This window comes from Gopherus flavomarginatus, chromosome 7 (genome assembly GCF_025201925.1).
Source record: "Gopherus flavomarginatus isolate rGopFla2 chromosome 7, rGopFla2.mat.asm, whole genome shotgun sequence".
Lineage (NCBI taxonomy): Eukaryota > Metazoa > Chordata > Testudines > Testudinidae > Gopherus > Gopherus flavomarginatus.
This window is the reverse complement of record NC_066623.1, coordinates 28,657,575-28,678,337: the sequence shown is the minus strand read 5'-3', so window position 1 is coordinate 28,678,337 and position 20,763 is coordinate 28,657,575. Positions and strand designations below refer to the sequence as shown.

The following is a 20,763-nucleotide window of genomic DNA, read 5'->3' as shown; positions in this document are numbered from 1 at the left end:
TTCACTTCTCGTTGGATTGGAATAGCGGGTGTGCTGCCGAGGGAAAGATGCCCATGGGGCCCAATACTGCCATGGTGGTGGAAAAGGCATAGGTGGTGCCATCCAGGGGTTAACACACCAGGAGGCAGGGTCTCAAGGGTAGTCTGAGACAATTTTCCCATGCCCGCGGGTGACAGGACTCCGAGGATGGAATTCTGATTGTATTGAAACATCACCCTGTAGTTCAGACTCCTCCTCACTGGAGGAAGGCTGTTCGGACCCTGAATCATTCGTAAGGGAGAAGCAGTCTTTAAAGAAGGGCGATTGCAGCGTAGGTGACACTAGGAGGTCACTTGACTGGGTAAACTGCAGCGCTGAGGCAGCTGAAGGTGAAGGCTGATAGAATTGCTGTGAGGGAACCCAGGCTTGCACCGGAGTTCTTAGTCTTCGCTCTGTGCCAAGTAGCGCTGTTAATGCCGGTGCCGTAGTCGGTGCTTCACTATTAATAGCAGGCTGCGGTGCCTCAGAGGGGGGCCTAATTTGTCGGCACCGCGTTCATCGCGGTGCCATAGGTGCCGATAGGTGCCATAATCGAGGCAGGCAACTGAAAGCCTGTCGCCTCGGCACCGGAGCCTCGCGCTGCCACCGAAAGCACAGGCGGGTTTAACGTGGTGCCGGAGGAGCCCAGCTCGTCGAAAGTGCTCAGGCAGGGGAGCACCGGTAAGGAGACTGTGGATCTGACTGGAGAAGGTTTGTGTCTAAGGGCTTCTTTTGAATTTGACAGAAGGTGTCCTCGTTTTGCTGCTTTCTTCTGCTTTTTAGAAGTGGGAGAGCTGTGTCGGTGAGCGGAGGCAGAGTCCGCGCCAGGGTCTGAGGCGGACCCTAGGGATTTTTGAAGTAAAGTAAGTTTAAGTTATATCTCCCTGTCCTTTCTCGCTCTGGAGCTTAGTTTAGTGCAGTGAGCACATTTCTGGGGAATATGGGTCTCCCCCAAACATTTTATGCACTGTGAATGTCCATAGGAGAGAGGGATAGCGTCCTTACAGGAGGAGCAGCGCTTAAAGCCTGTGGAGCCAGGCATATCTGAAGTGGCTGAGAGAACAAAAAAAAAATATATTTTTTTTTAACAGTAGAAAAGAAGGTAGGTAACACTAACTAACAACTAACAAACAAGAAACTGTCTAACTACAAGCTATTTTAAAATGAGGAAAGAAATTTTTTAAGGAGTCTGCTGAGCTCCATCTCAAGCCAGGGACGGTAGAGAAGGAACTGAGGGAACCGGCCGCACATGAGGCATACTCAGAGCGGGGGCCAGGCTCTGAGCATGCGTGGCTGCTACGAGTACTGCTGCAGAAATCTCCGATCAAAGGCGCAGGGGCACACCGACACCTAGAGTGGAGCACCCACAGGGACATCTCTCGAAGAAGAACCCTAGTTACAAAGCTGAAACTATGAAGCTGAAACTTCAGGTCTGAAATAAGACTGTGTCACTTTACCACAAACTGGTAACCAGATTTTAACATTATTCTTAAACTGCTAGACCAGGGGAAACTACCCAGTCTTCAAATATGTATGATTCCATACAGGACTATATAAATTCTTCTTGCCCATGTTTCCATCTCCCCTGAGTGTTTCCCTAAGCATTATATTTTTTGCTTTATAGATGAAAATGAAATGACTACGTGGTTTATTAAGCTCAGATTCCTTATAATTACATTTAGGGTAAGAGTCTGATGTTTGTCAACGGGAAATGCAGCTCTTTGGCAAGAGAAATAAAATGTGGGGGTTTTTTTGTTTTTTTTTTCTGACGTAAAACATTGAAGTGATTTGAGCTTGGTTTAATTTTAGTACAAAGTCAGTTTTTCAATCACCAATACATAATTTGTATTGCAGTAGTGCCTAGGAGACCCAGTCATGGACCAAGACTTCATTGTGCAAGGCGCTGTACAAACAAATCAATATGGTGGTTCATGCCACAAAGAGTTTACAAATAAAAACTTTAATTTTAAACTCAAATGCCACAAAAGATTGAAGTTTTCTGTAGCTTGCTAGGTGGTGAGTTCCACAAAGAAGCATAGTTTCAACAAAGCTCTGACTCCCATTACATCAAGGATTAAGTTATGATTGGGACACACAAAATGATTACTCAATCCACACAATGTGGGTGAATTTTTTTACTATTGCAATCATCAAAATAGGCTCATGTGGTGAATAGACCTTGGAGGGGCCTCTGCATGGAGCTGAATTTCACCCAGCATGAGTAGAAAATATTTTAAAACCATGGATCATGGCACAATTTGCAACCATTCAGCATGGGATTTGAAGAGAGAGGTTTTTAATATTCTGAGACAAGTGAATGCCTGTAAGTATCTGAGCAGCTGCATTCTGTATATTCTAATCCTATAACAGTACAGTTTAGAAGCCGACAATTGTAGAGATGCTAGTCTAGCCATGAAATAATAAAGGCTTTTACCAAAATTTATACATTGTTGTGAGCAGAAGCCTTAGTCCAGATATATTTTGAAGTGATAAAAAGGCACATAACTAGCAATCCTGAGATGCTTATCTATCAATAAATCAGAGGTCAATGCAACCCAAAGACACTCAGCACTCAAGCGTAGTGTAACATGAGGATTACACAAAAGAAATTACACAGACAGAGCCTGACTCAGCAGAATAACTCTATAATTTTGATTTATTTTAATAAAACAATAGGACATCCATGTTTTGATCTGATGCAGGCAGCAAGTGATTGTGATATGAAAGAAAGAAACCAAATAGGTGTGTCATCTACAACACCTAACGAATGCTTGAGACATACACTGAAGACAAAGACTGCATTGCATCATAGGAAAATGAAACCATATCTGATTTGAACCATCCCATCACTGACCACTGAGAATGCAATAGCTTGACCTTTCATTAAGAAAGGATCATAGCAGCAATAACCACGTGAAGTGTTGCTGAAACGTCCAAAGCGTAACACAGAGTACTCATGAATTGGCTTCCATTAATAAATCATTAAGCACTTCAAAAGTGTCATCTCTCTGCAGGGTCACGCTCCCTTGCTCTCATTTTCCTGTTCCTCACTTGCACTTCTATGCACAAGACTCTGCACCTGCACAATGCAGCATCAAGCTATGTGTAATTACCTTGTGATGGTTGCCATGCATACTCACTTTCATTGATATTACGTTTTGAGGAAAGCCAGGCTATTGTCATATTCCATTTCCCTATTATTTCTCAAGATAAAAATGAGAAACCATTGCTAAACTATGCCTATTGCCTTCAATCAGTTTTGGAAAATATCCATATTAATAAAGTAGTGGTATTAGTATTTTTACTGGAGTTTAGTTTCTCTAATTGCTCTCCTAAGGCATAGAGCAAAATGATGCAACTGTGACATTTGAGCTAAGAAACAATATTGATATCTGAAATCAAGTAATCCATGCCAATTAGTATGAAATTCAAACTAACAAACACAAAATACTCTTTTTCTTACTCTAACATAATTATCTAGATCCTGGTGATTGAAATCAAGTGACTATCAAACAATTTAAGTTACAGGAGTCAACTTCTTTCACAGGATAAGTAGTCTCCTATTAGCTGGTTATGCCAAACAGCAGCTTGCAATAATCAGATAACACAACTTTATGTTATTGTGAGTTAAATTCATAGGTGCTGGAACTAGGGGTGCTGCCGTACCTCCTGCCTGGAAATGGTTTCCATCATATACAGGGTTTATACTTTTGTTCAATGGCTCTCAGCACTCCCGTTATACAAATTGTTCCAGCACCCCTGATTAGATTGCTCTTCAGTACAAAGACCATTTCTTTCTATGAGTTTGTGGAGCACTTAGCACAATGGGGTCCTGACCTGATACAGTCTTGTGGGCTCTGCCACAATACACATAAATAAGTGATAACAGGAAGGAGGGAGAGATCTAAGCAGAGTACTAGTTTGCCAGGAGGCCTGGAGGTGTAGCCCTTGCTATAACAGTCACTCAACACGTAACTGATAAATCACATAGGCTTCTTTTTATATTTGTAAAGAAAGGCAAATATAACTTACCTACGCTGCAAACAATATTCCTCTATTTCTCTGCATGCTGAACAAGTGATTTTCCCAAGTGCAAGTTTTAAAACCCATGTGTGCAGTCTTCCCAATTCCTTTCCTTGTTACCCTATCACCCCTCTCCGCAGTCTACCTTTGTTCAATCATCCCTTCTCCTTCTGCCCTCTCTGTTGACCCTCTCTCCTTTCTCATTCATTATCACTTCTTCTACACCACTCAGTCTCTGCCTTTCTATTGTCTCATAACACTTCCTCTCTCCATCCCACACACTATCCCCTCATTTTCCATGGGGATAGTAAGAGGAGGGGATAGTAAGAGGAGAAACAGAGGGGGAGAAAAAGGGAGGGAAAGTTCTAGAGCTTCTCCTTCACCAGACCTGCAGCACTCACAGAAAGGGAAATCCTTGAGTCTCTTTCCCCCAGCCCTGACATAGTGGCCTGTGTAGCACCCACAGAAAGGGAAATCCTTGAGTCTCTTTCCCCCAGCCCTGACATAGTGGCCTGGAAGTAGATGAGGAAGAGGGAAGCCCTTGAGCCCTTTCCGCACAAAGCCAAATGGTACCAGTAGCACCTGGGGAAATCATATATCTCAGTGCCCAGACTGCCACTTGTGTGGCAAATACCTACCTGTTTGCAATGCCTGACAGCCGTGGATTTGGCCTTTTAGCTTATGGAGGATCCCACCACACAGGGGTGTGGTAAGGCATAAGGAGTTAATATCTGCAGAGTGCTTTGAAGCTGAAGTGTTAGATTTAGCTTTACTCTATTTTGCCTTTATATATTTTATGATCAAACATGTGGGCACATAAATATATAGTTATATGTGACCAACACATCCTGTGAGCATCACTAATTGTGTTTCAAAAGACCCATCTTTTTCCATTCCTCTCTCACCAAATTTTTTGATTTGGGCATAAGAGTTTAGTCAATCACACAGCAGAAGGAGCAGTTGCAGCTACAGGTGACACTGTGGTGCATCAAACCCAGATATTTTGATCCATTACGAGACCTGAGGAAAAACAAGTTATGAACTTTCCAGCCTTTGTAATGCTTTCTTACTTCCAATTAAGGAAAATGGTTACACCTTTCAGTGCTTCTCTGTGGGAAACTAATTTGTTTTGCAAAGTAATTTCTGCTGTTTATATTTTTTTTTAAAAGAAAAAATGTATTAGCTAGAAACATTTTTCATGAATAAAACTTCGGATGCCAACTCAGCCTGACATGCACATCAGCATCAGATAAAGTGCATATTAAAAGTTCCATTGACAACCCTCTCTTTCAAGTGATCTAACAATGTCATTTTGAAATCTCGCAATTTTGATTCTGTTCTAATATTAGAAGCAATTCCTTCCAGCATTTGGAACTCAGCTGTCAAAGAATCTCCACAAAATACATGGAAATATTATACCAGCTTCCCATGCAGTTGTTGCAGTCAATATGTTGGTCCCATCCGCTACTGGAAAGGGCCAACGGCCTCTACACACAGCATCCTCTTTCTGAACTAATGCACCCTCAATCAAATCCCTCCTCAAGGTGTGCTTTTGCTAGAAAGCCTGTAAGAAATTAGCTAACTAATAACTGCAAGGTAGGAGGGTAGTTGTGGGTTTGTTTGTGCAAAAAGACAGACCAACAGACAAAAATAATATGTGAAACTAGCTGTGCCACTTCCTCAACTCTGTTTTTTTCTCTTCCAGACTGTTAAATTCTTTGGGGCAAGTATGATACCTTTCTGTGTACCTAAAAAATGATTAGTACATTATGGGTGCCACTGCAATATAAATAAATAATAATATAATAATTATCTTGACTGAAGAGGTATTTTAGTACAGCTCTTGGCATAATGACAGTAATTGAAAACCCTTCTACACTGCAGCCTATTTTGCAACATGTTTACATACCAACTTATTCATTTCTCCTCTGTTTACAAAATGAAGATAACTAAGGAAATCTCAAGTTCTTTATTTTTTTTTTATTTTGAGGTGCTTAAAGAATCTGTCGGCATTTAAAAAAAAAAGAAACCTAATGAAACCATGCAGAGTGATAAGAGACTCAGAGTTACAAGTATTAAAGGAGATGAATTGCATTAACCCCTGCCCTCCCCTATTATAGTCACTGCCCACTGGAAACAACAACAGAATTACTAAAATCCCACACTCTCTAATGGGATGGTAATAGGATTCAGAGGCCATTAGGGTAAAGGCAATCCATATTTTACAGTTTAATAAGCTCTTGCTGAAGATGCTGCATCCCTCTTCAAAGCCCAACAATTACCAATTTTACATTAACAAATCCACAACCATAATTGGGATCACAAAATGCATCCAAATCAATAGTGTGTTGAGAGTGAGGGGGTGCTGTTAATTTGTGTGTGTGTGTGAGAGAGAGAGAGAAAGAGAGAGAGAGAGAGAGAATTAAATAATTTAATGGAACAATTTATTATTTTATAGTCATATTGATTATTAGAGTCATTTCAGAATACTTTGGATATGAAGGATGCCATGGTTACTGCAGTATGGATATAATTCTGAGTGAGTTGATATTTTTCATAAGACAAGCACTTTTGTCTTTCTATTATCTAAAAATACCATTTCTCTTGTTAAGAAGAAATACAGTAACCAACTATTCTTATCTCAATAGAAGACATGATGGCACAGATAATAATGTTGGATTCACATGTATATACTCTGTACATGCAGATAGGAGCACACAACTCTTCATAACTAATATTTCTTCCTATACAATTTAAAGGGTGAAATTAAAAATGACTATTAACCCATTGAATATTGATGATTTTTTAAAACCAGTATGAGATATTTGCAATTAAATTCTGCCCTCAAAGGCATGCACCCAGTCCTCTGTGAGGTCAACAAGAGCCTTGTATGCCTATATCTAAAACAAAATGTAGTCTCCTGAAGTTAAATTACAGTCATTTGTTGGCTGGCTGCTCATAAACGTATAAATATGGCCATGTCAACTCTAAGTAAGCAAAAATATATACTTCAGATTAAAAAAATCCTTCAGTGTATACCACCCAAAGTGAGACAATCCTATGCTTGATTCATTGATATTGCTACTTTACATGGTTTACCAGAACATTTGCCAGTATATCCTAACAATTTTATTTAAAGTAATCGGGCTTCACCTGCTCACATCTGAGTGCAGGATCAGGGCTCTTAGGCACCAATTCTGGCTTCATATGTGCATGGGTGTTGAATTTCATAATGGAAATTGCACCTGTACATCATAGTCTGCACTGAAGGGGAGTTCAGGCCTCCCAAGACACATGACTCTCAAAGCGTTAACTGTCCAGTGAATCCTTCTCTTAAGATCAGTGGCTGTGTGAATAAGGAAAGGAGATTGGTCAGGATTTCAGACAGAGGACTGAGATCTGCTCCCTGTCCTCATCTCACAAACAGGTGCTTCCTGTGGCTGGGAGCCTGCAAACTCCCTGACCAATCTCTGGAATACACACCAGCAAGGAATTACTAATACCCATGGAAGCGGTGACTAACCATGAAAGTTTGTTTGCAAGCTCCACTGCATAGAAAGGGCAAAACATGCCACACAAAGCACTTGTTACCACAGCTTTCAGGTCTACTAAGCAGCTTCCCCCAGGGACACAAAAAGCAGAGATGCAAACCAAGCAGGGAAGAGAAGTAGCTATGCAATGTGGATGAGAGAATATTCTATCTAGCCACCTTTCCCATCCATATAGCCTCCCCAACCTTCTTCTGTAGGATTGTATGTATGTGCAAATCTAATTGGCATTCAGGTGTTCCATACATGTAGTTGATCTGGTCCAAATTCTACCATGGATGTACATGTAGAACTCCAATGCACTTCAATGAGAATGCAGGAACATAAGAGCTGCTATGCTGGGTCAGACCAAAGGTCCATCTAGCCCACTATCCTGTCTTTGGCAGTGGCCAGTTCCAGAGCTCCAGGGATAGTGTGCAGAACAGAGTAATTTGGGAGTGATCCACCCAGTCTTCCACTCCCTGTTTCCAGAAATCAGAGGTTTAGGGTTGCCCAAAGTATGAGGTTGCATCTCTAACCATCTTGGCTAATAGCCATTGATGGATCTATCCTCCACGAACTTATCTAGGTCTTTGTTATCCAGTTATATTTTTAACCATCATAACATCCCATGGCAGTGAGTTCCAGAGGTTACCTGTGTGTTGTATGAAGAAGTCATTCCTCTTGTCTTGAACGCATTTATCTGATATGGCTATGTCAGATTTTGCCAAACATATACAGAACAGTGAATGTATTTGCAGTACAGGAAATATTCATTGCGACTATCTCCATTTTAGTCCTTTTATAGCATAGAGAAAATAAGGACTTAATTCCATGAGATGCTGATCACACTCAAATTTTGCTCATGCCACAGAGTTGATGGCACTCAGCATCTCCAAAGAGTGTTCAGCATGTTGCAGGACTGTCTATCTTCAGAGCGCTAGTTCTGTTAGACCCTGCCCATTGAAGCTGTTAGTCCTGCATCATCTGCAGTAAGTGATCCATAAGCAAAAAATGACAATTTAAAATTTTGATTTCATAAACTACTTTGGGAGAAGTCAGAATAATATCTTTATCAATTAATTAGATTGCTAGCAAGGAAAATGCTTAGCAAACTATTTTGACAGTTGAGCTCTTCAGCCTTCCAGATCAGATTTTTAGTTTTCAAAGGATAGCCCCCGGGCATTCTAATAAAAATAACTAAAAACCTAGTAAAATTGAAAGGGATAACTTGCCTAAGTCCAAATACAAGAGCTACGCAATATCAACATCTTATACCACAACATACAACAAACGGGAAACAAAAAAGGTCTCAAGTATCACAGAAGGATGACAAACTAAAAGGGATGGAGGGAGAGGAAGAGAAAGAGAAAAAAAACAACAGTGAATTACTTCAAATTTACAAACAAGACTGTAATAATAAATAAATAATACCATCACCACTATAGTTCTATTGATATAACTCCACTTTTTTTCCAAAATAAGAGCCTCCATGCATAATTATAATTGTATAATTACACTTATTATTATGCTGTGAAATTTCCCATGTACATATGCAAGGTACGACTTTATAGCACTATTATCAATTAATATTTAACTTTATGTTTCCATGTTATCTATGTATCCTGAACAGTTTCACTATTTATTACTTATTCTATAAAGAAACAAAACCTTGTAACCTTGCTCATTGTGGTGGAGGAGGAAATGCAATGCCTATGAAAACAAATGACTAAACAGCTCTGTTGCAAGTAAAGCACAGCACAGGCAAAGTGCAGGCAGGTATTGACTAAGTTTACCTTCAAAGTTCAATCACTGTAGAACTTATGACAACTCTGCTTTTTCTTAGCAAATATTAAAAGAAAATACAGAACGAGACTGTGAGCCAACAGCCACTGAAGACTGATCACTTGATTGCCGAGCAACAGAAATGGTATAAAGGACAAAAATGTCCTGCAAGTAGTCGTGCATAAAGTCCACCTTGTGCATCAAGTATAAGATGTTTGAATTGTTGCTGTACTAACAGAATGCCACCAAGTTCCACAAAGCTAATTTTCCCAATTTTCTTATAATGACCTTTGCCCTTATTCACCGTTTTTTTCCTAGGTAGGCCTACTTAATAAGAATGCAATTTTCTAATGAGATAAGGTGTGCTATGGTATTCCTATGGACCAAACAGAACCACAGCGCACGGCACTTCTATGTGTTCCAGCCTTAGTCAAATTTATTTAAATGTTTATTCCTTCTTCTCAGAGCATCATATATTTTCTCTGCTGAGCAGAATTTCACTTGAAAAAAAGAAAATTTTCTTGCAATGCAAAAGTCAGCATCCAAATCAGAACTTCTGTAAATCCTACTTTCTCCTGTTTGAATTTTAATACAAAACCTCTCTTGCAGCTCCATATTAATATAACCCAAACCTGAACTGCATCAGTCCTGCCATTCCACTCGTTGACCTCTTTTGAGTAGGGAATTACTGTGTTTTTAAGGTATGGACAAAATTTCCACTAGGGACACCAAACTCATTTCTACTTGTGACACAAATTGTAATTTGAACCAACTCCTTCAGAGATGAAAGCCTTGTGCCACTGCATTGCTAACCCTCTCGGAGGAAATTTAGCTTAATAATATGAAACTAAACCAATAATCATAACAAGTTAGAAAAAAAAGCTTTTGAAAGTAGAGAAAAAAGTCTCTCAAAAACAGAGTTTTTCCCCCCAAAAAGGAAAATATGAATGGCAGCTCCATCCACCCTCAAACCACCATAGATTTGTGTCACTTAGAATATTCAATTTTAGCAATTTATGAAGAATGGGTGAGGATGAATGGATAAATGTGAAAAGAAATTATATTGTCTGCATTGTGTTCCTGCTTTGCTGAGTACTCAGCCATGTCACAAAAGACTATTTCGATTTTTATTCCAGTCATTCTAAACACCATCTCAGAAAAAGGTGGTAAGAAGATACACTATAATAAACTATTATACAATAATTATAGCTTGGGTTTCTGTCAAGGCTCTCGCCACATAAATGAACATTTATCAGGAATTTGCCTAAAATAAATAGATTAAACTAATTTCCCCAACAAGACAGACATGCTTCTCTTTCATTTGGCTTTTTGTTAACTGTGACTAATTATTTCACTTCGAAATTTCATTAACAGAATATTTATCTTTTCTCAGAGGTGACAACTGATATACTCTGTCTCCAGGTCTCAATATTAGAGAGCTGAACATTTGCCCATTCCTTACATTCTACTGACCTCTAGAGACTATATGTGTATATGTTATGTGTGTGTGTGTGTATACATCTATACATTTATTTGTGTGTGTGTGCATTTTGGTGCTAGACCTAGATATCGCTACATGCTATAATAAATCTGTGTAAACACACACACTTCCTGCATGAGTTACTTAGCCCATTTTGCATTAGGTTTAGAATGGTTCTTTTTCTTGTGTATTTACTATATAAGTAGAATCTTTTACCAGGTATATTTAAGCCTGTTTCCCCTCAACTGCCCCACCAAGATATACACAGATAGTTTAATTTTTAGCCTCATGGAGGGGATTTAGCGTTACATGTGACTCTCGATATAAACACTGTAATATATCACATTTCTAAGAATCAAAACCTGTTTGTTTCACGAGAAAGGTAAAGTTCTAATTCTCCTTACTTTTCCAGATCATTGTTAAATGCATAAAGGGGGGGGGGGAAATGCCACCCACAACTTGGAGTCAACACTTTTTAGAAATGGTAACATCTTGTGGCAGCTTCCTTGCCTCTATTGTGCTGCTTAGATGGAATTTGTATAAAAGCCTACTTTGAGCTTGACATCTAGTTCAAAGAGAAAGGGTCAAGGTAAAGAGCCAAACATTATCAAATAAAGCCTATTCAAAATAGACATTAATCCATTAATAAAGGGGAACATATGGGGCTGTAAGAATTACTGCTTTCCTTTCATGCCTGTGTTAACACCAAAAAGGTTACCATTAATCGAAACCTGATAATACACGTTGGTCATATATAAATAATCAAAATATTATCACAAATAAATAAATGATTATATGTTCATCCTGTTAAATGAACATTTTTTCCCATGCAGAATATACAGTGTTAAGGCACGTAGATGAAATCCTACAGTATTGCACTGAAAATTTACTCAGTAATGTTTGTTTCCAATATTGGTAACATGCCACAAAAATGCTATTCATAGGATCCTTTCATTTCACATTATTCCATGGTATGAAATAGGCATAAAGATATTTTGGTGTGAACAATCAGAAAAAACCTACCATAGGTTTTGATTTCTAATAGGTTACTTTGCATTAGGTTATTACAGAATTTTACATCATACTACACATCATAATACATGATGTAAATTTTACATGATCTGGGGCCAGTTGTGAGTTGCAGTTTGAGGAAGAGTTTTAATAATACCGTACAAGCAAAATACAGAAATTGAACTTTATGGCATTGTGGCTCTTCACAAATTTTACATAGAGGATTAAAAAACCCAGTTAACTACAATGTATTTTATACAATGGCTAGAATTGGACCTAAGTCCACTGTATTAGATGAAAGGATGGTATGAGTTACATAAAAGCATTCAGTTCAAGCTTCCCAGATACTATATACAGTGCATAGAGTAAGCATTTCCAGTGTACATTAGAGCTATGCATAACTAATTTCTGTTCCAAATAAATAAACATCCAGAAATTTAACTCTAAACTGAATTGAACACTAATCACAATAATACTCCCCGTACTTTGCTTCTATGAAAGCAATCGTGTATGATAAGTGATATCTATAACGTTTGATAGTGTTAAGTGTGACTGCCAAGAGTGGGACCCCATCTCTGAAAGTATTACAATAGTAAGCAGATGAAAGCATTGGGCAAGTAAATGGGAAGAATTAAAATAAGGCGTGCAGGAGAGAAAATGGTTTGTATTTTCATCCAGCTCTCAAGTGATATGGGATAGTCTACATAATGTACACTAGTTAAAACTTGCTGTAATTTATGTATCTTATACATGTATACACACACACACACACACACACACAGACTAAGTAGCAACTATTGTTGACAGGTGTGGCATTATGACAGCCATGATAATTTCTACACTAACTGTTTTAAGCTCTTTATAGTGTATTCAGAAATAGAATCCCACTAACAAAGTAATGTTATTTTTGCTATAGACATCTGTGAAAATCTAAAGAATTCTTTAGTAAAACCTATCCACTTCCCACATAAAATAGCAATTGTTTAGGGTGGGCTGATTTTTTTTCTTCCTTATGAGTTTGAGAACACAGAAAAATACAAAGAAGAAAGTTTATTCCTTAGTGCTAGAGTGTGTCATCAGCTTTTAAGCAGAATTTCCTATTGTTTTCAACAGAGAATTCTCTTAACTTATAATACGTTATGGCCATTTAAAGTGAATTCTGTACCATTTCAGGGAATTGACATATATGAAATAAAGCAAAATAAGAAAGACACAAGTACATGACAACTGAGTTTGCAACCCACTCTTGTGGCATTTACAGATATAATGGCGTGCATTTAAAAAGCGGTATGAACAAAAGTGCCTATGCACTTTTGCACATTCCCAGCTTAGATGCACATTTCTTCCATTGCACAAATGCAAACTGAGTTTGTGCACACTGAGAGATCTGCAAGTCTAAAATGAACATGTACAAAAATGCATACAAAATTTTGGGTCAATGTTTGCAGCATTCCAATGGTTCCAAAACTACTGGCATGAGACACAGGATGAGGATTTCGTTTATGTAATGTCAAACTAAAAAGCATGAATACATTTTATTTAAGATTAATGAGTACTCTGTGTGTGTGTGTGTGCGTCTTTAAACACACTAAAGAAACAAAAGGAACAAAAAGCGCAGTCTGAAGAAAAAACAGCGGCTATGTTAAATGTGTCCATTTAACAAATATGTCATACAAAAATATCTCAGACAAAGGGAATTGTTCAGCCTGCATCTGTGAAAAACAAAGTACACTCACCAAAATTAAAACAAAATAATGGGCAATTCCTGAATACACTTGATTTACAGTGTTAATTACAAAATATGCAAAATATAAAGATCTACCACACATATCTCTTCTAACTATACACTTCTTGCTCACATAAGCAAAAGTACAAAATACTAGCACGGAAAATGACTGGGTATTAAATCAAACCATCCTACAAAAAATTTTGTATTAAATTCAACATATTGGTGATCTTCATGCAAAGGAATCTCACCCCAAGTCTCCACTCCTATCCCAAACTAATCTTTTCAGATAAGGCACTGACTGATACACAAGATAATATAAGTGTATGGCAACACTTTTACCCAGGCAAAAAGGTTTTTGCAGTACACAAAAATGTATCCTATATTTTAAAAAATGCATTACTGTTTTGAATTTGAAATCTGTTAGTTGATTATCATCTCCAAAAATAAATATTCCCACAGATAGAGGTCAGTGGTTGCCTGAAATTGCATCAGTTAATGTCTGTATAGTAGAATCCACTGCTCCTCTGGGACTGCTTTGTCATTTTATCAGAGTGATTACTAACATAGTAGTTTCAGCATAGGACACCACAGCTTTCAGTACTCAAATTTGCTATCAGCTATCCTGTTTCTACCTATTTTATTCTGTACATTGCCTTTTGTTATTGAAATTTTGCTCATAATTTCTCTTTTTAATTATCTTTTCTATTCTGAAGGCAATGCTATTATTTTTCAAACCTATATAATGATAGACCCTTACTAGCAAGCAATTAAATCCTTTTGATTGTTTTACACATTGCTCTGTTAAGCAGTTAATATTCACTAGGATATCAGCCTCAGAGCATTTAAATTAGTTTAGAGGTTGCATGCTTTTAATTTCTTAACATTTCATTACATATTAGCAACTGGTGCACATTTTTATAATGTGTTTGATCATTACTTTTTCAGCTCTTCTTCTGAGAAAATCTGCATTCTAAATAGCAATGTTCAGTAGCCTCAATTTTTTTTTAATTTCAAATAGCAAACAGACCTATCATGTATTCAACAAAACTGGAATAATACCACTAACTCATCTTCAGTTTAAAAATCACCCTGTAAAATGGTGTTCTAATGTAATGATCTTACATAATTAATCAGTCAGCAACCTTCATAAATACTATCAGTATTGTTTGAGATTTTTTTCTTTGCTTTTTGAACCCAACTGCATTTCTATTTCTCTATAAAAATGATCTTTCTTTTGCTCTCCAGCTACATCTACTGGAACATCAATAAAATGCTGCTATTTATATTAATCATGCAGTTAATGTTTAGTAGGGCAGAGTTAGCATCTGCCAAAATGAGAGAGAAATGATGTGCGATTCAGTTTTAAGCAGAGTTACTACTACTGGCTTAAGCTGCCAGAGTTGCACCAAGCTTTTGACCTCCCAGATCTGCTCTCTCATAAGGATGTATTATAACTGACTAAATGATATGTAAAGTTAACCTATTATCAAGATTATATAACCTTTTATGTTATTAACATCATTAAGACAGCATGAAGGCATCCTTTTAAAACACTACATAAGGAATAGCCAGATCCTTTCAAGTTTGAGATACAAAAAATCACTCCCTTCCTTTTTAACTTAGAAATTATAAGCATAGCAGAAGTTGATCGTTCATGCAGTTTTATGCAGGTTTGAAGTGTGAAAGTAGCATTAGTTGAAAGAATTTAAATGAAATTTTTGAGAAAAAAAATACTGCTGTGGTCATGGCCCTTGCAAAGTTTGAAACTATGTGTTAAATAAAATTTCACTGACAATAAAATAAAATATCCCTGACAAATCCCTAAGAAAGTTTTTGACACTTTGCCTCATTTGGAGTTTCCTACAATGTGCTACGGGGTCCAGTGCACACCTTCAAATATGGGGCGATTTGCATGGATATCTCTCATTGAAGGTAAAGGGAATAATGCATATGAATCCCTGTACATTGATGGGAGGGAGACTAGAATTCCCTGGGGACTCGATCCCACTCATAGATGTATGGTGGCTTGTTGCTACCTATCTTGTAAAATCAGCTATGTGAATGTATGCACAAAGCATCGCTGCTGATTTTTACAAAATATGTGGTGATCGGCACCCGTCTATCATAGCATTAGTGTAAACTTGCATAAAGACCAATAACTTGTCTACCAAATTTACTAATTTCCTTCTACATCGTGCCTCTTCATAGGTCAACAATGCTCCAATCTACCTGTCAAATTATGTTTACTTCACGGGAACTTATAAAGTTATCTTATTATACCTCTCTTTCCAATGGCAGTTTAATTTACTAATATACCCGTACTTTTACAAATAGGTAACCCTGACAATTGCATGCTGTTTGTTTTTTTTGAAATCACTAATAAAGGTCTGACTATCAAGAGAGGTTAATGGAATCTTTGCATTACCATGGAGAGAAAAAAAATAATCCTGGTGTTTATAGAATACTATCCTTCTTATTCAAAAGTGTTAGGTCATGCACACGGACAGCGATTATAAAATGCAGGAGCACAGGATTCCAAAAAATTAATGAGGAATTGAAACAAAGATCGCAATAGCTAAACATTTTAGTCATGGTGAATGGAGAAAGCTTTACATAGCATATATATTCCTATTTTTACATAATTTAATTGTGAAATTACTTTTGTCTTTAAATCCCTTTCAACCATCACACTAAGGCATGTTTCTGAAAACTAGGGATACTAAGGTTTATAATTTTATTTCAGACACACAGGTTAAAGTTCAGACCTTTGGAATGATAATTAGTCCATCTCAATAGCTGTTATATGGAAATCCCTTTATAGTATTCCAGGTGTACTTGTGAACAGCACTTCCAGAGTTAACTCCATTTGACAACTGACATAAATTCAGCATTCTAATTTGTGATTGCTTTACTAAACACGGGTGCAGTTTATGAGTTTTAGTTCCATATTTCATTCAGGATGGTACTTAATCTCTATTAACAGTACATAAACATGAACTAGGTTTTACAATATGTCTAAAGGGGCATAGCTATTCTTCTGACGAAATGTCAGGCAAACAAATCACTATCACTGCAACAAACTCCACTCTAGATTTTACTCTAAACCTTAAATAATTACAATTAATTGTGTACGTTCAGTTGTTAGAAACAAATTGCAGAATGTCAGGTGCCTGCAAGGTTGAAAGACTCTGAGCTGGAATTAGACACTGAACAGCACATTGAGATTTCCCCTTAAGCACTGAATTCAGCCTTATGCAAAGTCCTGCTTGCACAAAAGCTGCATTTTCCATTTCTAGTCTCCCATGCATTGAAATAAAACAGAAGGACAAACATGCAGTGTAAATGCAGCTTCTACACAAATCCATTTGCAATTGAATTTACGGCATGTTCTAGTACATCACAATTATTACAGGTACTTTACATCTTGAATGGAAGGAAGCCGATACAAGATCTCTGCTGCTCTTTGCTGTAGATGCTTTCCTCAGTTACAAAATGATGAAAATCTACCGATTTGACTAAGCCACTCCGTAAAACACTCAGATTCAGATACTTCTTACCTGCCTCAGTTGAAGGCTTCCTTCCCTTGTTAGCAGTATGAAGCATCTCTAGCCTTCCCAGTCCTCACCAACAGCCTCAAATTGCACAGCTAAGTCCCTTTTTTGCAAGAAAATGCTTATTGAAAGTGATTAGCTTTTGTTGTCCCTTTTAAGTCCTTCCTGCAAGAAGGAGCAGGGGAGCGATGTGACGCCACCTTTTAATCTTTTGCAAGAATGAAAAGGCAGAAAAGGAGCGCTCGATCAAACTGAGCTTCACACATGACTAAAACTCGCCTGAGAGGCTGCACGCTCTGGCTAAAGCACCACTAGGCGTGAGTGTAAGAACAGAGAAGAGGGGAGAGTCAATGAAATGTGACAACGTATGTGCATCAAAGGCAGGAAAAGAGAGAACAATAAGAGAGAGAATGAGAAAGCAATGAGAGAGAGAGAGAGAGAGAGAGAATGAGAATATGAGGGAGAATAAAGAAAAGATTGGGGAGTTTTCAAACAAAGATTCTTAGAATAAAGCCAAAGTGGCAGCTTCTGTTTTTATCTCAGTGAGCATGACATACTGCCTCTCTCATTTAGCAACACATTCTTATCTCTTCCAGGTTGAAAACTGAGATAATCACAATGTGTGCCTGTTTTTTTGCCTGATTGGCATATGCTTGTGTAGTATACCTGTGATTTTTTTTTTCTTCTTCTTTCAGGAATGCATTATGTGCAATTTAGTTCACACATTCATTTGGACACACAAAAAATTGAGTTGCTAATTTCCACAACAATTTACAATATAGTTTAACTGGCAGATGGAACTCTGCTTATAACAGCTGACAAACTATCATTGGTAAACAAAAGAATTAATACTTAATGTTGATAATTGAGTTTTACACAGTAACAAAAATATTAGCGCTGCTGAACTTGTCTGTCAAAGAACAGATATTACAGATATTCTCTCCATTCACGCTATTATTTTTACATCAAGCTAGAAGGTGGTGGGAGAGGAGGGAATCTGATCTAGGACTAACAGTGTCAAACATTAAATCAGGTTTAGCCATTAGATCAGGTTTAGAATTGGGAAATATGATTAGGAAACAATTTTTAATTTCAGATTTGATTATGAACTTTCCTTGTAATTAGAAGCAGTCCATGTGCAACATTCTCATATAAAGTAGGATTAGATTTCATGTAGTATGGGCTTTTAATACCCTTTTTAACATACTGTTAGAGCGTCTTATTTAATATACTTCATTTATACCTTCTTCAATATAAGGACAGGACCAAATCGGGCCGATGGGCAACTAGTCAACTGGCCAATGGTCACGTTCCCTGTGTGCAGAGTGGACATTAGGTCACAGGAGGACTATGTTGTTGCACAGGGAGGCAGGATTGAGGGGGCAATGGAAAAGTAAACAAATCCTGTCCCTGCTGCAGCTGCCTCCCTGTGTCTCATTCAGGGTTTAGTAAGCATCCTACCTCTATTCAGAATAGGGAGGATGGGGCCAATGGACTGGGATTTAGGATATCTGGGTCCCGTTCCCAGCTATGAAACACATTTTTGTGTGACCTTGGGCTTATTACATAGAGCCAGATTTTTAAAGGTATTTAGGTATCTAAATGCAATTCATTTCAGTGGGAGTTAAATGGACAAATACTGGTGAAAATCTGGCCCTTAGACTCCCCACACTTCAGCTTCCCCATCTAAATTATTTCTTACCCTGCAGAAGTTGTTATGCAGATGAATTAATTGATGTATATGAGGGGCTAACATGCTATGGTGATAGGGGCCATATAAATACCCAGTGTTGACCAATTTCATGATTTCATTTGAGTTTTACAAAGTTTGGTGTTTCTCTTACAGCTCCAGCTCCTGGAATCCAATGACTACATGAGAATCTCAGATTTAATAATAAAGATTCTAGCCCCCACGATTGCCGAGGAAAGGTTGAAAACTTGAACTCCAGTGGGTCACAAACTTGCGGGATGGAGACTCCAAATTTATTTTTAACTCTCCCATGCTTTGCAAGTCAATCTAACAATGTTTAATGCTAGAGTTTGGCAATACCAGGTACCTAAAAGAGAGAGATAATGAAGATAGATTCACTCCACTGCCCCTTGAACAGCTATCATCCCATATTAGCAACTCTAGCACATGGAATGCACTGTGGGCAAAATATATATATTATATGGCCTGCAGGGCAGTTCTGTTGACTTCTCTTCCAGGTTCCAGGTCTGTGAGCCCAGCCCAACCCAGCACATTGGTGCTCCCTCTGGTGGCCTACAAGAAACGTTTTCCTGTGTTCTACACCACTGAAGGGAAGCTATCTAGGAAATGACTGCTCTTCATACTTCTTGGTACTTTCTCGGTTTCCCTCTCTGCCCCAAGGAGTGACCTCTTTTCTAGCATCAATCCCCCATGTCTGCTGGAAGCTACAACTGGAAGTAAGAGGCTGTGGGAGTATTTGTGTGTGTGTTATGGGTGAGTGACTGATTGTACTGGTGTGGGGATGAGCTTGCAGGGATGAGTGGCTTTGGTGAGCTGATGAGTAGGCGGCTGTAGCTGAGTGTGGGACTGGCTGAGTAGACCTTCTAGGAAAGGAGGAGGAAAAGAGGAGGATCATAACTGTACATGGTGCTATACCTGGTTTTCTGTAAACTGTGACAGAAAATAACTAAGTCCTTATCAGAAGAGCTCACAGTCTAAAGGCACTCACACAGACTACTGTATATACTCGCTCATAAGCCGACTTTTTTTTAGTAAAAAAGGGAAGCACCAGAGAAGGGGGTCGGCTTATGAGTGGGTATATAGAGGGAGAGGTGGGACACAGCCCCTCCCCCTAACAGGGATAAAGAGGAGGCAGCACAGCCAGCAGAGCCAGAAGGGAAGAGACGGGGCCGGAGTCTTTTTGCTTCTGGCCACACTGCTCTCCGGGGCTGGCAGGCGGCACCCGTGCCATTCAGTCCCGCCCCACAGAGCAGGCTGTGGCTGCGCCACCCGGCCCACTAGAACATGCTGTGTCCACGCTGCCCGGTCTGGCACGCCAGAGCAGGCTGCGGCCGCGCAGCCCAGCCTGCAGGAGCAGCTCCAGCCAGGTCAGAGACATCCTCCCCGGCCCTCCCCAGATAAGGTGAGAAGGGATGAGATGGAGAGAGTGTGGAGGTCCCAGGCTAGGGGTGGGGTCATGTGTGGGAAGCTGACTCCCAGCTTCTCCCTCCCCAAAAATTTCCCCACCAGTTGCTGTCCTGGCCCGTCAGGGTTAGCAGCTGGTGCACTGGGACACTTTGTTTACTTAGGTTTACCTCCATGCCTGCAGACACTTGAGGTAAACAAACCATCTCGGCCCACCAGCAGCTTATCTTGATGGCCCGGGAGCCAAAGTTTGCTGACCCCTGAATTATAGGGTCGGCTTATGAACGGATTATAAAAATTTTCCATTTTTACTTATCCATCTTGGTGGAGTCGGCTTACAAATGAACCAACTTATGATTGAGTATATAAGGTAATCTCTCTCTCTCATTTACATTAGAAAGGAAGAATGTTAGGGAGGGAGAGATTCTCTGCCTGGGGTGTTTATTTCCCACTTTTACATCCTGTCTCTCCAAACTCCACTGTTATGTTAATAAACTGACCCAGTCAGGGAAGTCTGAAGTGCT

At 38.8% G+C, this 20,763-nt stretch overlaps 1 protein-coding gene across 4 annotated transcripts in view; it reads right to left on the bottom strand.

The window, feature by feature from the left end:
• TENM2 (teneurin transmembrane protein 2) overlaps positions 1-20,763 on the bottom strand; it is a 2,274,099-nt gene that overhangs the window by 559,329 nt on the left and 1,694,007 nt on the right. Inside the window, exon 1 of one of the 4 annotated variants that reach the window (XM_050962495.1) lies at positions 17,131-17,372. The exons of 2 other annotated variants lie outside the window; for them this stretch is intronic. In XM_050962495.1, coding sequence (XP_050818452.1) covers positions 17,131-17,176 — 46 coding nt within the window. In that variant the 5' untranslated portion in view covers positions 17,177-17,372. Of the gene's footprint in view, positions 1-17,130; positions 17,373-20,763 lie in introns of those variants that run through there. One more of the 4 variants, XM_050962496.1, reaches the window with a different exon arrangement.